General features: G+C 31.7%; 2 protein-coding genes across 2 annotated transcripts in view; both read right to left on the bottom strand.

Annotated features, from left to right (window-relative positions):
* Window positions 1-11,018: 11,018 nt before the first annotated feature.
* LOC139495749 (neurogenic locus notch homolog protein 1-like) overlaps window positions 11,019-21,939 on the bottom strand; it is a 58,757-nt gene continuing 47,836 nt past the window's right edge. The window contains exon 28 of the transcript XR_011657445.1: window positions 11,019-11,063. The gene's annotated coding sequence lies outside the window, so the exon portion shown is untranslated. The remainder of the gene's footprint in view (window positions 11,064-21,939) is intronic.
* On the bottom strand, window positions 11,128-21,472 carry LOC139495750 (adhesive plaque matrix protein 2-like). Its single transcript, XM_071284123.1, has 9 exons — window positions 21,337-21,472; window positions 20,594-20,629; window positions 16,913-17,023; window positions 15,823-15,933; window positions 14,934-15,044; window positions 14,057-14,167; window positions 13,411-13,525; window positions 12,415-12,510; window positions 11,128-11,259 (listed from the first exon to the last, which is right to left on the bottom strand). The coding sequence occupies exons 1-7, from the start codon at window positions 21,398-21,400 to the stop codon at window positions 13,413-13,415; spliced, it is 657 nt and encodes a 218-aa protein (XP_071140224.1). The 5' UTR covers window positions 21,401-21,472; the 3' UTR covers window positions 11,128-11,259; window positions 12,415-12,510; window positions 13,411-13,412.

Genomic DNA, 21,939 nt, shown 5'->3' with positions numbered 1-21,939 from the left:
TATAACGTTAAAAATTGAATAAGAATGCGAATTCATATGTTATAGGACTAGTAAACGCGCCAAACTCATTTCTTCCACAGTGCGACAAGCTTTACAATGTTGATGGTGGTGAAAATCTAGTCCAAATAATTATGACGTCTTGCAAGGCTATTTTATTTCTGGGACGATTTCCTCTGACGAAGCCGAAATGTGAAACCAAATCAACAAGAAGTCTAACATTTATAATAGAACTGAATATAAAATCTAAATGAAATGGGGAATGTATCAAAAGACCAAAGAGCAGATAACAGCCAAATTTTTAGGGCACCAATGGGTCTTCAATGCAATGAGAAAATCCCACAACCCGAGGCTGGGGTGGATCCAGCCATATAAAGGAGGGGTTCCTAACCAAAGACAAATGGGGGGGGGGAGGGTCCAACTACATGTCCCCAATTCAATACAATACAATACAATATGCTTTATTTCAAAACCACTCCGTCACATTGAGATGTGAAACAAGAGGTAAATTACAAAATACAATCACATACAATTAAAAATGGAAAATTACTTTATATTATAATATTTTAACATTATAATATTTTAGTTAACTTTGAAATGAATATCTATAGACACATTTCTAAGTATTAAGTTAATATGTGTCAATGGCAGTTAGTCCTTTCATTTTTGCTTAACTCTGAAATTTCACATAGTACTCTGGAATATGCTGATTTCTGATATTTTTTAACTATTAAAGAATTGCATTCAAATAAATAATGGAATTCATTGCCAATTGCAGTTAAACACAGATTGCATGTCCTTTCTTCTTTTGGAATGACTTATACCATCTTCCCAGCTCTACTTGGATTTTACATTGCAGCATCTTAATTTTGAAATATATATACGTTCGAATGGTGTTAATTCTAAAATTCAAATGCATTGATCGTCCAATAAAGAACAATGAAGAAAGGGGGGTTCCAACATGTCCAACCCTCAGACCCTCCTGGATCCCTGCCTGTGAGGCATGCTTTAGCTTGCCATTAAACAAAAATGTATACTAGTTGAGTGATAATGGACGTCGTATTAAAATCTTCAATATAAAAAAAAGAAACTAAAATAAAAATCATACAAAGGTCACAAAGGCCATAACTTCTGGCTCCTGACTTGGGAAAAGTGCAAAATGCAGTGGGGATAAAAGCCTTTACTGTAAATTCCTGAAATTACAATTATATAAATCATCTCACATCTTTGTGCATTTCTTAAAATTGGTCATATTAATAAATGCATGCAATATTTTCCGAAAATTTCAATATATAGGCTTTTTTAAAAAAGTCAATCTTGTGCATGATTTATCAATGATTATACTTGCACAATTAATGCATGTTGTTCTCAAAACTAAGAGGTGTCTATGCTATTTATTACAATTTTCATGGTTCAGTGGTTATAGTTAAGTTTTTGTGTTTTGGTCTGGTTTTCTCATACTTTATGCAATAGGTCTACTATATTTGTTGTATGAAATGATTGTAAGGTGTACATGTCTAGTGGGATGATGTCATCTGACCTTGACCTCATTTTCATGGTTCAGTGGCCAAAGTTAAGTTTTTGAGTTTTGGTCTTTATCTAATACTATAAGCCATAGGTCAACTGTATTTGGTGTATAGAAATATTTTATGATCTATATGTCAGTGGCCCAGGTTTTATTTGACCTTGATCTCATTTTCACGGTTCACTGATCAGTGTTTTTGTGATTTGGTCTATTTTTCTTAAACTATAAGTTATAGGTCAACTATAATTGTTGTATTGAAGCCTTGTTACCTGTATATGTCTGCCTGGCATGGTTCATCTGACATTGACCTCATTCTCATGGTTCATTAGTCTTTATTTATTTATCTTGGTTAATGTTAAGTTTATGTCACAGTTGTGATAAAGCTTTATACTTAGGACTATCAACATATTATCAATGATTAGTAAAAGAAGGCGAGACATTTCAGCGTGTGCACTCTTCTTATTAAACACACATTAATATACATCATGTACATTAAACAGCAAAAAAAAGTATTGATGCAAGATGCCATTCAATAATAACTTTTACTTTTTTATGTATAGGACAAGAACTATAGAAGATACAGAGAAATTATAAACAGCAGAAATGATAGGCAATTTAAAATTTGCAGAAGCAAACTAAACCTAAATGGTAAGGCCACTTTTATTTTTTTTAAAGTTGTTGAACTTGAAAGATGATAATCATGATAACTATAAAAATTAAAAGATGTGGTATATTAAATATGAAACTATCATGGCTTTAAGAAAGCAATTGTAGGCCTGTGACGACCTTCAATAATGAGAAAATCCATACCCTATAGTCAAAGTAGGCAGCTATAAAAGACCCAAAGATGAAAAATTGAAACAATCCAAACTATTATTGCCTATATTATTACAAAATAAATTACAAAAAATAAATATGACCGGTATGAAACAACAACAACAACAACAACCACTAAATTTTAGTGTCAGACTAAACTTACAAAAACTACAGGCTCTGAACTTTGGACAGGCACAATAGGAATATGGCAACCAATGATGTAAATTTCCTGCAAACACAGACTGGACTAATGTAAATCAACTACTTTATTTTGTGTTTTATACTTTCTAGTCTACATCACAGCTAATAATTTTTCGCGAGGTTCAAGTTTACTTAATGTATTTTAATAAAGAAAGATACATATGAAAAACATGTATTGCTGTTTCTCTCTCCATTTATAACATTTTATTTGTTTATTTTGTGTATTTATAGGTGATCAGACATCTTGGTTTTCATGATCAATAGGTTATTACTGAAGAGGAAACTTAAAGTTGAAATTTATTTACAAAGTGAATAATTGGATTAATTTGAACTGGAATGTGTGCTTTCCTGCAAAAAAGAAACAGGAAATTTCATCATTATCACATGATAATGCCGATAAACAAATTGGAGTTCCATCATAGATGCACAAAAACACTATTGCATAAAAGCAACAACATATTATATATATTAATCGAAAGAAAAGAGAATGCAGAACAAATACTATTTTGTTGTTGAAAAAAGGAACACCAGTTTTATCCACTCATTTACATCGCTGCCTCATATCAAATATACGGAAGATCATTGAAGAACAATTTGCAAAAATGTTTTCTCTTAGGGAGCTACCATTTGATTTTTATGGGGGGACTAGGATGAAAAATTTTGTCCTGCATTTTTTTTTAGCTGTAATCTCTGTCCTGCCTTTTTATTTTTCACTCTGTTCGGTCCTGCCTTTTTTTTTTTAGTTTATCCAGACTTTTTTTTACCTAAATTGTCGTCCTGACTTTTTTTTTGCAAGTGTCTCATCCTGCCTTTTTTTTTTACTCAAAACTCCTGTCCTGCCTATTTTTTTCAAATTTCATCCTAGCCCCCCCATAAAAATCAAATGGTAGCTCCCTTAGAATTGAAGGAAAATATTAAGTGAATGGAATAATGTATTCAATGAATTCTTACGTAGTGGATTGAATAACTGTACACATGCTGAAACAGAAGAAAATTTGAATTTAAAATAACACGAAAAGTGTTTATTTTATTATTTGATCTGCAAATATATAAACAAATTCTTTAGAACACCACAAATGGTATGACATTCAAATTGGTTGCTTATTAATGTATTGCATTGAAACAATTACAAAGAAAACAGAATCATTTGCTACAAAAAATAATTATAAATCAAAGTTAAATTTTTATAAAAAGTATGAACAATACCTAGATCTAAACAGTCAGAATTTATCAATTTTCAATGTCATTAAAATGTTCAGTCAAACATTTATGAAAGTTTTGAATATCATTTGCATCAACTATACAGTCTTGTAATAATTATATTCATACTGTTTGTATACATGGTATAGTGAAGAAATGTTTAACAAGTAAAATTAAGGGAAAACATTTCCTTTAAGGGAAATTTGATGTTCAGAAATTGCCTTAGAGGAAATTTGATGTCTTGAAGGAAATCTTTTTCCTTTAGGGAAATTTTTCAACAGTGGTGCTAGAGCCAAATCTTTTAGGACAAATATCAGAGAACCAATACCAACCAAGTTATCAACTTCATTTGGACTTCACTCCAAAATTAAGGTGAACAACTTTTGCACTCAGCGGAATTGCAGAGACAAATCTGCTTTTCTGAGACTTTTATTAAGTTGTTATGCCCTACAGCTTTCCATCCAGCTAAGGCAGAAGTATATTCTCTTTTATTCTCATATGTCCAATATTTGCAACAAATTGTAATTTTTCTGAAGAAAAAAATTCAAATGGAAAATTATGTTCGTATTGTAATATAATATGTTCCCATGGGAAGAAAAATTGTTCCTATGTGAAGAAAAATTGTTCCCATGGGAAGAAAAATTGTTCCCATGGGAAGAAGATTTGTTCCCATGGGAAGAAAATTTGTTCCCATGGGAAGAAATATTGTTCCCATGGGAAGAAAAATTGTTCCCATGGGAAGAAAAATTGTTCCCATGGGAAGAAAATTTGTTCCCATGGGAAGAATTAATTCCCATGGGAACTTTTTGTATTCATCTTTTTCCATGGGAACTTTAAAGTTCCTATGGGAACTCTAAACTTCCCATGGGAAAAGTAATTTTTCCCATGGGAACTTTCAATGTTCCCATGGGAAATTCTAATATTCCCATGGGAAATTCTAATATTCCCATGGGAATTATCAAATTTCCCATGGGAAATGTACTTTTAATCAGCTGCAGTGACAAGAGTGACAACAGTGACAAGTTGGGACATATGGCATTTTTTTAATTTTTCAATAATCTATCACTGGGCAAATTTTTTTTTGATATCTTGTAAACCGACAAAGTCAGATTTGCCGATACCGGAATGGCAAATTTGTCCCGCACAGTGTTATAAACAAGCTTCTGTCCAAGTTTGGTTGAAATCCAGGACAGCTTATGAAAGTTATTAAAATTTCGAAAAAAACTTTAACCAAAGGGTGAATACTTGTGGACACCGTCGCCGACGACGACGACGAACACGACGCCGACTACGGAATGTAGGATCGCTATGCATCGCTTTTTCGAAACTAGTTATTGCTCGAAAGGGGCAACATCTCAGCCTGACAACTGAAAGGCAACTAAGTTATCGATATCGTAAAGGGTTGTTGAATTGTCCTAAAAAAGGCAAATCAACATGCACAGAACATACCACACAACCTACCAGGAAATGATTATTCATTCCGACCGGAAAATAAAACAATATCTCAAGGTGCAATACACATATGTCCTTTCTATTCAAATGTGAAACAGGATTCTTCACAATTCACCCATTCGATATCAATATTTTCTTTGCTTATCGTATTTTTTTTGAAAATAAAAGCAGAATGTGTACATGAGGAAACGAATGATCCCGCTTTAGCTTTAGACAAACCAACAAAGGATGAACAGACAAAAAAAAAATCAAGAAAGATGAACAGATGGAAAGATTGTTAGACCCACGGACGGTCAAGGGTACCACTGTATGCACCTGTCATTTACAGCGGCCAGGGGATAATAACCTGCATATATAGCGGTTTATAAAATATTTGCATGAAACGAACAAAAATGTGTGATATCAAGACGATATAAGGAATAACTCTTCGGTAAAAAAATAATTTCTTTCTTTGTGTATATAAAAAAGAAGATGTGGTATGATTGCCAACATATCCAGAAATCAACGCCACTTTGCTTATTTGAGTATTATACTAAAGAAATCGGATACGGGTCACGGAAATTACATTAAAATGATAGGGAATTTTGAAAAAATGTCTGTTTTAATTTTAATTTAAGTGATAGACAGGTTGCCGGGGCAGAAAATGAATATACACAACAATATACACCATTTAAACGAAACATAATGACTGTTGTTGCAAAAATACAGGTTCCTGAGCTATTTTAAAAATCGAAGCGAGAGGCCTTTAACATTGCAGTGTAAAATACAGGCTAAAATGGCTGAAACGTCAAATTTGCAAACTTCGTGTTGAAAATTGGCTTACAAGGTCATTACAAAAACAGGTTGCCGGGGTGAAATATGAGACTTGAATTTCCAAAGAATAAGCAAGTCCAAACCTTGTATGTGTATTCGTTGAACTCTAGGTTCCCACGTAAAATTAAAATGTCACTATTTCAAGAAGAATAAACTCACGAAGGCACGAAAAATTCACTAAATTCGCGTTCATTGTTTTGATTTTGACCGCCTGACAACTTTACGGAAATATCAAAGTGATTGTAAATAAGGACTCTGTGACGGGCAACTTATAATATCCGTGTTTTAAAGATTTTAATGATATCAAGCCTATCAAGCCAGTCCAGTTCAAAGTACTATCACGTGGTACAATTCTCATTTACATATTATGAATATTAATTAGCAAAACCACTACTAATTTCTGGCTATGATGAGACAACTGTCCTCAAGAGACAAAAATGACACATACATTAACAACTATAGGTCACCGTACGGCCTTCAAAAATGAGCAAAGCCCATACCGCAAAGTCAGCTATAAAAGGCCCCGATATGACAAAGTAAAACAATTCAAATCAATGTCCTTTTTTTTGGTAGATATCAGGAAAACTATTGTTGATACCGCCCAAAGTGCAACAGTGCAGTAAAACGATCAACATCATCCAGTTTTCGACAGTGTCGGCTACGCCATAACGATCACGCCATCGCTATCTATTTAATGAATATGATCGTACACGCTTTTAATTCTTACTTGAAAATCGCCGACTGATAAATTATTTTTAATATACTCCAAGTTACATAAACAATATTTTAGGACTAGTGTTGAATGATTGATAAAAAAAAAATTACATTGGTTGCAATGAATTACATTGATTTCCCAGTTAGATAAAAACCGATAATTTCACATGTGAAATAAACGTGGTTAGTTCACTCTCTGACGTCATATAACAATATACAATTATGGCCCGTTGAAGAGGTGAATATCCAAAATTGTCAACACGAGAAGGTTATTTCATTGAGGGCGCAGCCCGAAGTGAAATAACTTTTGAGGGTTGACAATTTTGGATATTCATCGATTCTAAGGGGCCACAATTGTTTTAATATACCGAACTAACAGTGGAAGTGCATTTCGAACACAGACTGACGTTTGAAAATACATTTGTGTTCGATTTTCTCGAATATACAACAAAAGTAGAATCTTTTTGTAAAATATTGATGACCCTGAAAAGGACCGTTTATAAGAGACATCATCGGCTGCTGCCACTCTCAGCTCTATCTATGTCCAATGCCGTATTTCCTCGTCTCTCGATGGGCTTCCAGTGTAACGTGAACGTTGCCATTTTGTTTATTTACGTTTGTGACGTCATTTTTATGGGAGGTAACTCAAGTACAAATAAACAAACTCAAAAGGTTATTCACCGCTGGTGTAAATTCTTTAGGGTTATTCGTCCTTCCTTCAATTGAATGAAAATTAACTGAATTATTCCATGTCACGTGATTACGTTTCACCCAATAGAATTGTTTGAAATATACGTAAGGTATAATAATAGGCGTTGTCAAAACGTCGATAACGTCGGATAAAAACAAATTGTCAATGCGTAGGAAAAAGATAAAGTTCCTTACATTTTCTACATTAATTTCATAAAAAAAAGCCATTTGCCAATGTAATAAAAAGAATAACTAATCGCCGTATTTGAATATCAAAAATAAGACAATGCGTCGTTCGGTCACGCGTTGTCTTATTTTTGATATTCAAATACGGCGATTAGTTATACTATGAATAATAACAAAAATAGTGTCACATTCGATTAAACATCGGAATTATTGAGATTTCAATGAACATAAAAGTTAACACTCAATAAGAATATATGTTGCTGTCAGATTTAAAGTATGATATATACTTGTATGCAATTGTTATATAGGTCCTCAAAGTAGGTCCATTTTATCATGACTTGTTTGATAATTTTACGTGTATTGGTTTATCATTTTGAAATATGTTCCAATATAAAGGAACGATGTGATAATTTCCAATGCAGAAAACAAAAAGATGATTTATCTTCTTTACGTTATGGACCGGTTCGTACCTGAAATTCTACTGTTGACTATTTGTGTCAGATAAATAAAGGCAACATCGAAATTCATAAATCGATTCAGAAAATAAAATCTGGGTTACAAACTAAAACTGAGAAAATGCCCTGTGGTACGTGTATATACATTATAACTATTATACCAATCGTTTTTATACGCCCGTCAAAATTTTGACGGCACGTATTATGGTATACAAATGTCCAGTGTCCGTCCGTCCGTCCGTCCGTCCATCCGTCTGTCTGTCCGGCGTAAACATGGCGCACCGTAACATGAGAACGACTTATCTAAATTTCATGAAACTTAATATAGTTGTTTTTTTATGATGGTCAAATGATCAGTATACTTTTTGGTGAAAAAAAAGATTTAAACTTTTTGAGTTACGGCACTTTGTAACTAAAACAGGGGTGTGTTTTTTTTCACATGTCGCACCGTATCTCAAAAACCATTCTTGATTATTGCTTAAAACTTTACACACTTCTTATTTATATTAATCTTAATATCTGTATACTTTTTGGTGATGATTCAAAATTTCATTTTTGAGTTATTGAGTATTTTGTAAAAAATGGGGAGGGTTTTTTACATGTCGCGCCGTATCTCAAAAACAATTTATGATTATTGTTTAAAGCTTTACACACTTCTTTGTTATATTAATCTAAAGATCTGTATACTTTTTGGTGATGATTCAAAATTTTATTTTTGAGTTATTGAGTATTTTGTAAAAAAGGGGGAGGATTTTTTTTACATGTCGTGCCGTATCTCAAAAACGATTCATGATTATTGCTTAAAACTTTACACACTTCTTTTTTATATTAATCTAAAGATCTGTAATTTTTTAATGATGACTCAAAATTTTATTTATTAGTTATTGAGTATTTTGTAAAAAAGGGGAGGTTTTTTTTACATGTCGCGCCGTATCTCAAAAACAATTTATGATTATTGCTGGAAACTGTACACACTTCTTTGTTATATTAATCTAAAGATCTGTATACTTTTTGGTTTGATTCAACATTTTATTTTAGTGATATTTGTAAAAAAAAAACAGGGTTTGGGGGGGGGGGGGGGGGGGGGGGGGGGTTCGCATGTCCCGCCGTGTCTCAAAAGCAATAAATGGTAATTGCTTAAAACTGTCTCAGAAACTACTTTTTATTTTTTTATTAAATGATTTTTTGAAATAGAACTAGTTAAACATTGTTTAAATATCACCTGAGTTTAATCAATAAATATCGACTCTATCAGTTCTTATCTGCACAGGCAGCTATACTGTACTCGTAAACACTAAAACAGATGTTTTAATCCTCATTGTTTTCAACACTTAAAATAACCAAGTTTATAAATTTATGTTATTTACACCTTGTAATTGGTCATCCACAACTCATAACTGCAGCAAGATGGCAGATATCCAGCATGAGGAAGCAGGTATGCCGCTGTGATAATTGCACGTATTGTTGGTCATCTCCATTCCACTATAAGTCGTTTTGAGAATAAAATCCAGGCAAGAAACGATGTTAAAGACCTTCCGAGGTCAAGAAGATCCCCTATAACATCTGCTAGGGAAAATTAAGCATAATGAAGATTGGTCAGAAGGAAACCCATTGCAAAAAATACAATCCTAAAAAGTGAATAATGACCATACAGGAGCCTTTAAGCAAGAACTGTTCAAGATCGGCTCATCGCTACTGGTTATCGTGCGATAATACCATTTCGGGGACCTTTGCCTACGAACAGACACACAGATGCCCGTATCCAATATTGTGCAGAGCTCGCCAAAGTTGGAAATTAACGTTGTGGAGGAAGATCCATTGTTCCAATGGAATTCGGTTTATCTTCCTTGGCCCTTTCGTAGCCCGAATTTGAACCATATTGAGCATATATGGGACACTGATGGGCGTAAAGTGCACGAAAGGACACCCCAGTTCAAACAGGTCATGAAATAAACAATACCTTGTGTCAAGAATGGTTGCTGCTAGCTTAGCAACAAATGAGTCGACTTATGGCAGGAATCAGAAGACATTAAGATGCGGTTATCCGTTTGAATGGAAGCTGCGCACAAAGTACTCATTATTTGGCGTATATCGACCAACCATGATGTGAACAATCATCTAAAGATTAATTTTGAAATGTCTGACATTGTAAAGTTCGACTACAGTAAAACTTGTAAAATGCATTTTTTTGTACAAAAAACACTTCATTTTGTTATAAAAATTTTGGTTCGATAAAACCTTTTTTTTCATACATTTTTTGTTCGTTTTAAAGCCAATGTTATCATTAACTACGTTTCGATATTATTTTACAAATATTTTATCATATTCCATCCAAAATAAGAGACTGATTTTTCAATTTTTAAAAAATCAAGGTGTTGCAATACTTTTTTCCATGTGTATATATGTTCAATTGTTGACTTATTTCAAAAAGAATATCTGATCGTACTTACTGTTATGATTAGTTTTATAGAGGAGACACACGATACCAAGGGACATTGAAGCTCGTACATGTAAGTCAAACATAAACGGACAAAGCCATAGCAAAACATGAAAAAAGTCAAAATAGACAAATAACATTATACAATACACATCATAAAAAGCCAAAGGCTAATCAACACGAAAACCGAAGACCTCTGACATTTTAATCAGTCAAAGAACTTATTTAAATGCTATTTGGTCGGGTTGTCGTTTTGACATATTCCCTATAACCATTGTCAGCTTTATTAGAATAATTGTATCTTGGGTGATTACAATCAATAACTGTTCAATTATTTATAATTAATAATTAATTATAATGCATTGAAGAGAGATGTACAAAAGTGTGTATGATTTAAGTAAAATTTGGTATCGATGAATCTTCCTGTTTGTATTACATTTGCTTTAAGCTTTTCTGTATTGATGAATACATTTTAACATTGGCAATTTTAATCAAAATCATTGGCAAAATAAAACTGACTCAACACCAAGTCTGTGCATTAGTTGGAATTTTATTGGAAGTAGAAAAAGTGTAATAACTTGATATCATTTGATAACATGTCAAATAAGGAAAGCAAATTAAAGTCATTTGTGTTAATATATATAAAGCACAAGAATATAAAGTATAAGGGAATTGTAGAAAGGTGAAGAGTTAAAAGTACATAATATATGCCTATATAGTTCTTGACAGTTTAACTGCTAAATCTCATCGTAGAACGCTTCAAAACGTTTAATCTGAAAAAGAGAATTGATAACATTTAACATAAACAATTTTTTTTAAACAAACCAAAATAAGCAATACAAATAAATTGAATAATGGATAACAATGCGTTTAATACATGCATTCAATTTATACATGCGTATACTTGCGTACGTTTCCGAATGCGTTTCTTACAGAGAATAACAGTAGTGCCCGATCAAATAGAATATCTCTGGTTGGTGAATGACGTCAGAAACAAGAATTTTCTTTTCAAAGCAACCTTTACTGATATTATTGAAATGATGTAAAATTCAACTACACGAGGTCATACCTTATTATAATCTCCTATGTCTTTCTACCAAGTCAGAAATATGACAGTTGTTATCCGTTCGTTTCATGTGTTTGAGCTTTTGATTTTGAAATTTGAATACGAACCATCCGTTTTGAATTTTTCTCGGACTTTTTGTTATTTTACTTTTGACATGTTTATGTTTTGATTTGTAAAGCAGCTATCTTTCATAATTCGAATGATTCAATTTTAATAGATAACCATAGTTTTATCCAATTGATCATACGAGGTCTGGATTGCAGCTAAAGGGAGGCGAAATGTAACGGTAATTCTGACTCATCAGTCGAAAATAAACTTAGATAATGCTCTATGTTAAAGGCCGTACTTTCAGCGATAATTGTTTTGGCATATCATGACTAGGATTGTTAGTTGTCTCGTTGACACTCATACCACATCGTTTTATTTCTATTTACAACGACATGACAAAATGTATGAACAAAACAAAAAGACAAACCCACCAATACATACAACACAACTTAAAAAAAAAATAAGAACAACACGAACCCCAAAATAAACTGGATAAGAATGTAGAAGATCATTATTCAAAATATTTTTATAAAAAATTACATTTGTAAAATAAGAACATATTCTCATCATTCTTACCATTATAATTGTACAAAAGAAAACGCCTATATCAAGTCAGGAATTTGACAGTTGTTATCCATTCGTTTGATGTGTTTGGGCTTTCGGTTTTGCAGTTTGATAAGTGACTTTCCGTTTTGAATTTTCCGGGGAGTTCGGTATATTCGTGTTATTACTTTTTTGTTATTAAACGATGTGGAGACGAAAATCTGCATTTTAAATATATATAACGTAGCTTTTTATCGAATTGGTGACTCACCTATATGTTTCTATTAATTTCTACACTCTGGGCGACCATTAACATCATAGCAGATTTGATTTTGTAAACACGGGTTTGGTGCGCATGGATCAACATCTACGTGTAAAAGAAATTTGGTTAGTTATAATAATAATAATGATAAGACTACTACTACTACTAATAATAATGAAAATAATAATAATAATAATAATAATATACTTTTTTTTGATTATTTGTGAAACAAGGGAGATACTTCCGTAAATGTCACTATAAGTCTAGTATGTTGGTTAACCAAATTATTTTGCCTAAATTAAGGGAGATAATTGTCAATTACCGGTTGGTTTAAAAGGATTTGTGTTTGTACAATGATTCCAAACATATCTGGTTTCCACATACGTTATGCATGTAATAAGGGAGATAATTAGATACATCCAGTTTATCTTATGTCATTATCGGGCTTCAATGATAGGTTTATGTTTTAATATCTAATGTGCCCCGTTCGGCTGTTCTCTGTCTTTATTGTTGGGTTTTTATCTCTTTGACACATTCCCTTTTTCTATTCTCAATTTTATTTTTAAAGGTGCATTTCCATGAATGTAGTACAAATACGGCATCTGCTGGAAGATTTACTCAATGTCACTTCCGGTTGTATATCTGAAAGGTAATCATGGTCAGATGTCAACCAACATTTTACAAAAGGACATGTTGGTTTTAATATGGACCAAGGTTTCTCTATAAACCTCAGATTAATCAATTTCAAGGGAAATAACTCCTATATGTTATCATTGTAGTGTTTGGGAACAATAGTAAGAAATGAAAGGATACAAATATTTACTCTAATAAATAAGATTTCAACAAATTGAAAAGTTTAGAGATTTAACTGATTATTTGGTCCGATTATCGAACTTCAACATACAATAATATTTCTTTTATTCTAAATAAAATTTTTTTTCAAGAGTAACATTTGGTAGCTCACATTCAAATTGAACAATGTATGATTGATGTATTCGTACTTACTTTCACAATGGGGGCCCTTCCAACCGCTGTGACAGCGACATGTCTCCGTGTTGAAAAAAAACAAAACATGTGCCTCCATTCCTACAAGGACTTGGGTTACAAAAACTTGCTACATCTGAAATAATTTGAAGAATTTATTATTTTAAAACACAACAGTTATAAATAGCAACAAACATGATAAATAAATAGATCTTGATGTTTATGTATCTTATTAACAGTTTTTGCAAATGAATTTGTTTTTTTTTTGCCATTATCTTTTAATTCAATAATTGCTGACAAATTTAAGAGGTTTTCAGTACTTAAAAATAATTAAAGTACGTTGCATGATTTAGGTCTTTGTGCATCTCGAACAACGTACGAACACTTTTCAACATTTACTAGTTCATCAATTTTGACGTTATCAGTTCTTTTTATAGCAAACAATACATTGGTATGAAGTTTTTTTCAAGCAAAAGTAAAATAACAAAAATACCTATAAGCATGATAAGTAAGGTGAAATATGGCAAAGACCGCAAACATAATGTTGATGAACGCAGCATTTGCATTCTAATTTAATATCATATGTGGTCTTTTGTCTTAATGAAACTATGCAAATGTTTAGTATACCAATCTGTTTAGTACTAATTGAGAAAACAAAACTGCTTACTTGAGCATGTAGGTCCAGTCCACTGGCCAGTACAAGCACACGAAAATCCCGTTGCAGTATTGGTACATACTCCACTATTCTCACATGGATTACCAGAACATGCATCTTGTCCTGAAAGTTTTAATTCTTTTATTTTAACTAACACAACAGAACAACATAATTTTTTATGATGCGTCTCTCCTTGTCACCATCTCTCTCTCTCTCTCTCTCTCAAACATGCACACTAACACACATAAACACACACGCACACCAACCAACAACCACCCACCAAATACACACTTTAACAAACAAACAAACAAAAAACCACACACACACTCACTTTATCTTTCGTTCCCTATATTTAATATAAAAAGTAGCATCAACTTAATTAAAATCACAAACAAGACAAATATACTCTATTTTTTTCAATCAGATTTATTGTTTTTTTCATAAAAAAATAAGGTGCATGATGCTTTACCAAACTGCACACAGACGAAATCCATATCGTTCTTAAACGAAAAATAGCGAAGTTGAATAACAATTCAGCAGTTGTGTTGTTTTCTTTTATAAACATTGATGTTATTAGTGTAACGTACCAGTTTGTTCCAGTAAACGAATTTTATAGCGGTATCAGCATTTTATACTGTGTACACCTTAGGACTCCGATGGAGAGTTGTCTCATTGGCACACAAACCACATCTTCTGATTTCTACTTCCCATTCACACATTGTTTATATATATATATCTATACGTAAAGTGATATATGGCAAAGACTGCACAAATACTTAAAATGAACACAGCATTTACAGTTTGGTGTAATATCATATGTGGTCTTTTGTCTTATTGGAACTATACGAATGATAAGGTAAGTACAAATTTAGAAAATAAAACTGCTTACTTGAGCATGTAGGTCCAGTCCACTGGTCAGTACAAGCACATGAAAATCCCGTTGCAGTATTGGTACATACTCCACTATTCTCACATGGATTACCAGAACATGCATCTTGTCCTAAAAGTTTTAATTCTTTTATTTTAACTAACACAAAAGAACAACATATTATTTTGATGATGCGTCTCTCCTTATCACCATCTCTCTCTCTCTTTCAAACATGCACAGAAACACACATAAACACACACGCATACCAACAAACAACCACCCACCAAATACACACTTTAACAAACAAACAAACAAACAAACAAACAAACAAAAACCACACACACACTCACTTTATCTTTACTTCCCTATATTTAGTATAAAAAGTATCATCAACTTAATTAAAATCACAAACAAGACAATCAGCTTTATTGTGTTTTTTCATCAATTTTTTTTTAAAAAATAAGGGGATTGATGCTTTTCCAAACTGCACACAGACGAAATCCATATCGTTTTTAAACAAAAAATAGCGAAGTTAAATCAAAATTCATCATTTTCGTCGTTTTTTTTTATAACCATTGATGTAATTAGTGTAACGTACCAGTTTGTTCAAGTAAACGAATTTTATAGTGGTATTAGCTATTTATACTTTGTACACATTGGGACTCCGATGGAGAGTTGTCTCATTGGCACACATACCACATCTTCTGATTTGTACTTCGCATCCATACATTGTTTCTAAAAATATCTATAAGTAAGGTGATATATGGCAAAGACTGCACAAATACTTTTAATGAACACAGCATTTGCAGTTTGGTGTAATAATATATGTGGTCTTTTGTCTTATTGGAACTAAGCAAATGATGAGCATGACAATCTGTATAGTACAAATTTAGAAAATAAAACTGCTTACTTGAGCATGTAGGTCCAGTCCACAGGTCAGTACAAGCACAGTAAAATCCCGTTGCAGTATTGGTACATACTCCACTATTCTCACAAGGATTTCCAGAACATGCATCTTGTCCTAAAAGTTTTAATTCTTATCCTTATATTTTAACTAACACAAAAAAAAAAATCATTTTTTTGTTAAAGCTCACCTTATCACCTCTCTCTCTCTCTCTTTTAAATTCTATAAAATGCACACAAACGCATTTAAACACACACGCACACCAACAAACAACCACCCACCAAATACACACTTTAACAAACAAAAATAAAACACACACACATTCACTATCTTTCCTTCCCTATATTTAATATGAAAAGTAGCATAAATAAAGGCAACAGTAGTATACCGCTGTTCAAACTCATAAATCCATGGACAAAAAACAAAATCGGGGTAACAAACTAAAACTGACGGAAACGCATAAATATAAGAGGAGAACAACGACACTACACTACAATGTAACTAACACACACAGAAACGGACCAAGCATCAGACAAAATCCCACGAGAAAAATCCCATAAACTTCAGTCAAATACAAACAAGACAAATATACTTTAATTTCAATCAGATTAATTGTTGTTTTTCATTAAAAAAAAAATAAGGTCGCATGATGCTTAACCAAACTACACACAGACGAAATCCATATCGTTCTTAAACGAAAAATAGTGAAGTTTAATTACAATTCAGCATTTGTGTTGTTTTCTTTTATAAACATTGATGTTATTAGTGTAACGTACCAATTTGTTCAAGTAAACGAATTTTATAGCGGTACTAGCTATTTATACTTTTACACATTGGGACTCCGTTGGACATGTTGGAGAGTTGTTTCATTGGCACACAAACCACATCTTCTGATTTTTACTTCCCATTCACACATTGGTTCTATAAATACCTATAAATAAGGTGATATATGGCAAAGACCGCATACATACTTTTAATGAACACAGTATTTGCAGTTTGTTGTAATATTATATGTGGTCTTCTGTCCAATTGGAACTATGCAAATGTTTAGTATAACAATCTGTTTAGTACAAATTTAGGTTATAAAACTGCTTACTTGAGCATGTAGGTCCAGTCCACAGGTCAGTACAAGCACACGAAAATCCCGTTGCAGTATTGGTACATACTCCACTATTCTCACATGGATTTTCAGAACATGCATCTTGTCCTAAAAGTTTTTATCCTTTTTTTTTAACTAACACAAAATAACAACAACAAAAGATAACTTAAAGTAGCACAATATAAAGATGTTATACCTCCAATTCCCCAGTTTTAAATTGCTGTAACTTTCTTTATTATGCTTAAAATTTATAAAAGTGGTACTTATGGATAGCTAACAGATTACTCTTAGTATTATACAACAATTATGTAATCAATTATAATATTAAGTGTGTCTACAAAATTTTACAAGAAATTGCCATTTTCAATTGAAATTAGCTATTTCATGAAACTCCCGAGAAATCTTATTTTATTATATGTTGTTCCTTAAGCCATTATCTACAAAACGGTGTCTCAGAGTTTGGACAGAATGTATAGATCAAGTTTTACACATAATCAAATATTATCTACTTTTATGTGGTAAGGATGTTGATACTAATTAGAGATTTATGAGAGAATGGAATACGATATCGATAATTTTAGACACCCTTGTGTAGCTACTGATGGTTGATTAAGATTTTGTTAAAACTTCTTGTGTAGTTATAGGTATGAAAGAGCTAAATTCATTCAAATGAACTGATAAAGATGTTGCCATTAGTTGCATAATAATTGATTACATAATGCTATAATTAACTATTGATCAGTATGTAATCAATTATTATGCAACTAATGGCAACATCTTGGTCAGTTCATTTGAATGAATTTAGCTCTTTCATACCTATAAGTACACAAGAAACTTGATTACATAACAAAAATTAAGCATTCATTTAAAAGATCTTTTATCTATCTAAATATACCACTTTTATTAATTTATATGAAAAAAGTAACCAGCAATTTAAAGGTTGGAGAATGGAAGTACAAAAATTTTGTATTGTGTTACCTTAATTGATCAACAGTTAATTATAGCATTAGCATTAATTTTGCTTGTTTTAGAAAAAGAAATCATATCAAATCAAAAATAAAACACACACAAGCACACACACTCACTCTAGTTTACCATCACCATATCTAATATAAAAAGTGGCATAAACTTCTTTAAAATCCCAAAAAAGACAAAGATATGGCATTATACTTAACCAAACTACACACAGACAAAAACCTGCTCGTTCTTAAAAGAACAATAGCGAAGTTAAATGGCAATTCATCACTTGTTTTGTTTTTCTCTATTGAGCAGTTTCATTTTCAAGATAAAAAGTGAAATTGAAAAATGCTCCACGTTAGAGGATTTTTCATTTTTCTATATTAAAAATCAAAATGAAAAATCCTCCACGTTAGATTATTTTTCATTTTTGATATCAAAAGTCAACTTGAAAAATGCTAAAGGTCAGCGATTCTAATATTAGGTTTTTAGAATAAGATTGAAATATGATTTCTTTTTCTAAAACAAGCAAAATTAATGCTAATGCTATAATTAACTGTTGATCAATTAAGGTAGCACAATACAAAATTTTTGTACTTCCATTCTCCAACCTTTAAATTGCTGGTTACTTTTTTCATATAAATTAATAAAAGTGGTATATTTAGATAGATAAAAGATCTTTTAAATGAATGCTTAATTTTTGTTATGCAATCAAGTTTCTTGTGTACTTATAGGTATGAAAGAGCTAAATTCATTCAAATGAACTGACCAAGATGTTGCCATTAGTTGCATAATAATTGATGACATAATGATCAACAGTTAATTATAGCATTATGTAATCAATTATTATGCAATTAATGGCAACATCTTGATCAGTTTATTTGAATGAATTTAGCTCTTTCATACCTATAACTACACAAGAAGTTTTAACAAAATCTTAATCAACCATCAGTACCTACACAAGGGTGTCTAAAATTATCGATATCGTATTCCATTCTCTCATAAATCTCTAATTAGTATCAACATCCTTACCACATAAAAGTAGATAATATTTGATTATGTGTAAAGCTTGATCTATACATTCTATCCAAACTCTGAGACACCGTTTTGTAGATAATGGCTTAAGGAACAATATATAATAAAATAAGATTTCTCGGGAGTTTCATGAAATAGCTAATTTCAATTGAAAGTGGCAATTTCTTGTAAATGTTTTTAGACACACTTAATATGATAATTGATTACATAATTGTTGTATAATACTAAGAGTAATCTGTTAGCTATCCATAAATACCACTTTTATAAATTTCAAGCATAATAAAGAAAGTTACAGCAATTTAAAACTGGGGAATTGGAGGTATAACATCTTTGTATTGTGCTACCTTAAATTATCTTTTACACAAACTTATTATCATTTTTCTTAATATCCTCGTGAAATCAAAAAATGTAATCTCATGAAAATTACAAATTTCAAATCTCATGAAAAAATGATTTTTATAAAGTGTCTTAAAAAAATTTTAGTTACATTATTCAAACCAATTATCGTTAAAAGTTCTAGAGCATTATTTTGCAACATTTATTTTCATTTTAAAATGACAAATGTTGGCGTTAATGTACACGAACGGTTTGTACCTATATATTATTATATATACATAATTTACGATGCATTAGATTGAAATGTCCACTTATTCACTATTCAGTTATGATATACAGAGGATGAAATAGTGTAGCAAGGGAAAAAAATGATGATTATATACTTTAAAACAATGCTATATTTATTACGAAGTGTACGATCTGTTCGCCCCCCCCCCCCCCCCCACGGAATCGTTCACTGACCAAGCAATTACGACATGGTTTCTCAATTAACAACAACAAAACAACATAAAGCGTGTTTTGTATTCCTTAAATTGGGAACATTTTATGCTGTGGACAATGTAAATCTGAAATTAGTGAATCGAAGTCTTGCAAGATATGCCAAAATAAAATTGTAATTCCTGCCAAATGAAAAGTTGAAAACGTATTTTTGAATAACCATATCATTGATTATGATTTGGATTAGTTTTGCGATCAGTGTAATTTTATTAGACTTATTAATTAACCTTTACAGTGACTATTTTGAGACCGAATTAAAAAACAATATTTCTAGGTTTTCCTGGGGTTTATTTTAAAGTCTCAAAAAGTCAAAGTTTTGGAAAATTATATTTGAAGGAAATATATCATAATCTTGTTTGTATAACTTAACAAGTGTTCTAAATTTAAATATATATATAGGTGAACTATGTTATATGAAGTCATCAGCATATTACACATTAAAAACGTATTATCAAAAATCACAATATAGATCCCCAATCAAACACTCGACTTAAAGCCTGGTCGTTAAAAACTTCTATCAATTTATACTCGACTTATTCAAACAATGGAACGGAAACATAGCAACTACAGTGAAACCTGATTAAACCGAACCCTGAATAAACCGGAAACCTGTCTAATACAAACTTGTTCCGAAGACCAATAATATCACATTTTATTCATGGTTAACCGGATGAAACCGAATACCTGCCAAAACCGAACAACATCTCAAGTCCCGAAATTTTTTGACAAGCTGCTGAGTTAAACATTATTTTGTAGCTAGCTAATCATAACTCTCAGATTTGTATGACAGTTTCTAGTTTTGATATATTGACAATATTGGATAAACAAAAAGTAGACATAGTGATTACTTACCAACAGTTGGTCTTTGGCGACATCTTTTTCTTTTCACTAAAAGTATTTTTATGTTAATCAATGTGAAGTAATGAATGCTTATTTTTAAGCATATCATATGATATCATCTTCCGTGCAATACATTATTTGGCACTAACAGTTCTCAAAAAAGAAGTTTCGATACTTGAAATAACTTATACCGTTTTTCTCCGCTTCGAAACCTCCACGCCGTGTCAATCATAGCAGACACCCCGCATAATGCGTTCTACACGATGGGTGTTGACTGGCTAGTTATTACAGTAGTTACTTCTTAAACCACTGCCCACGTTTGTTTATTGATCCACGCACAAAATCAAATAATAGTCTTTTCCTTCGTTGTGACCAGCAATAAAAATTGAAGAAAAAAAGTTTGATACGTTGAGTTTAAGGTGGTACCCAACACTACAGGGAGATAACTCTGTAAAGTCAGCTAAACGTTTTAATTACATTGTGTTGCAAAAGGACTATTAAGCTTCTCAATGATCAAAATTGGTGTTTGTCAAATTGCTATATAACCAGTGTATTTTTTCTGATAAAACGGTTGGTTCAAATTTTTTGAAATTTTTATAGTTTTGTAAAAGGGTCAAAGTAAATGCTTTGTCAAAATTTTATGAAAATTAAACGAGCCAAATTAATTTTAGTTAAAGTGTTGGGTACCACCTTAATTTAGATAAAGTATTCCACATGGTGTAGCTCTGATATAAATTTAAACATCAAAAACTTACTTTCAATGGCTGGAACAAAGAACATTCCCAAAAGAGCTGTCATGGTGAGAATCAATGACTTCATTATTGTCGCTTTTACTGATTAAATTTGAAACGTTTATTTTCTAATAACAGCAGTTTATATAGTCATTTATACATGACGCATTGATTTAGGCCTTTTTTTAAACAATCACATCACAAACATACAACCAATCATACAATTACATGTTATGCATATAAATAGACATTCGAAATCGAAATTAACTATTTTAGAAATGTGTTGAATCTTTATTCAAGTGAAACAGCACTCTTTCTATCGTAAACAATGCTAGACATGTTTGCATTTCAAAAGTCGACATATATAAAAGTTATGTGATAGTTTAACACGTAACTGAAAATATAAGCAAGAAACCAAATTATAATAAGATCTTAAATGGCACTGGAAACATAAGATCAATATATTTGAGTCATCATACAAAAGAAGGAATTGTAGTCGGTTTGTTTTTTATTTTTATTATAAACCTTCATCATAACTATTCATCTCTCCAAAAAATTTCCAAATCGACGTTCTATAAACAAAACTTCAAAAACCAAGTTTTCAATCTAAAAAATGATAACCTTTAC

This window comes from Mytilus edulis, chromosome 11 (assembly GCF_963676685.1).
Source record: "Mytilus edulis chromosome 11, xbMytEdul2.2, whole genome shotgun sequence".
Lineage (NCBI taxonomy): Eukaryota > Metazoa > Mollusca > Bivalvia > Mytilida > Mytilidae > Mytilus > Mytilus edulis.
This window is presented reverse-complemented; position numbering and strand designations above follow the sequence as displayed.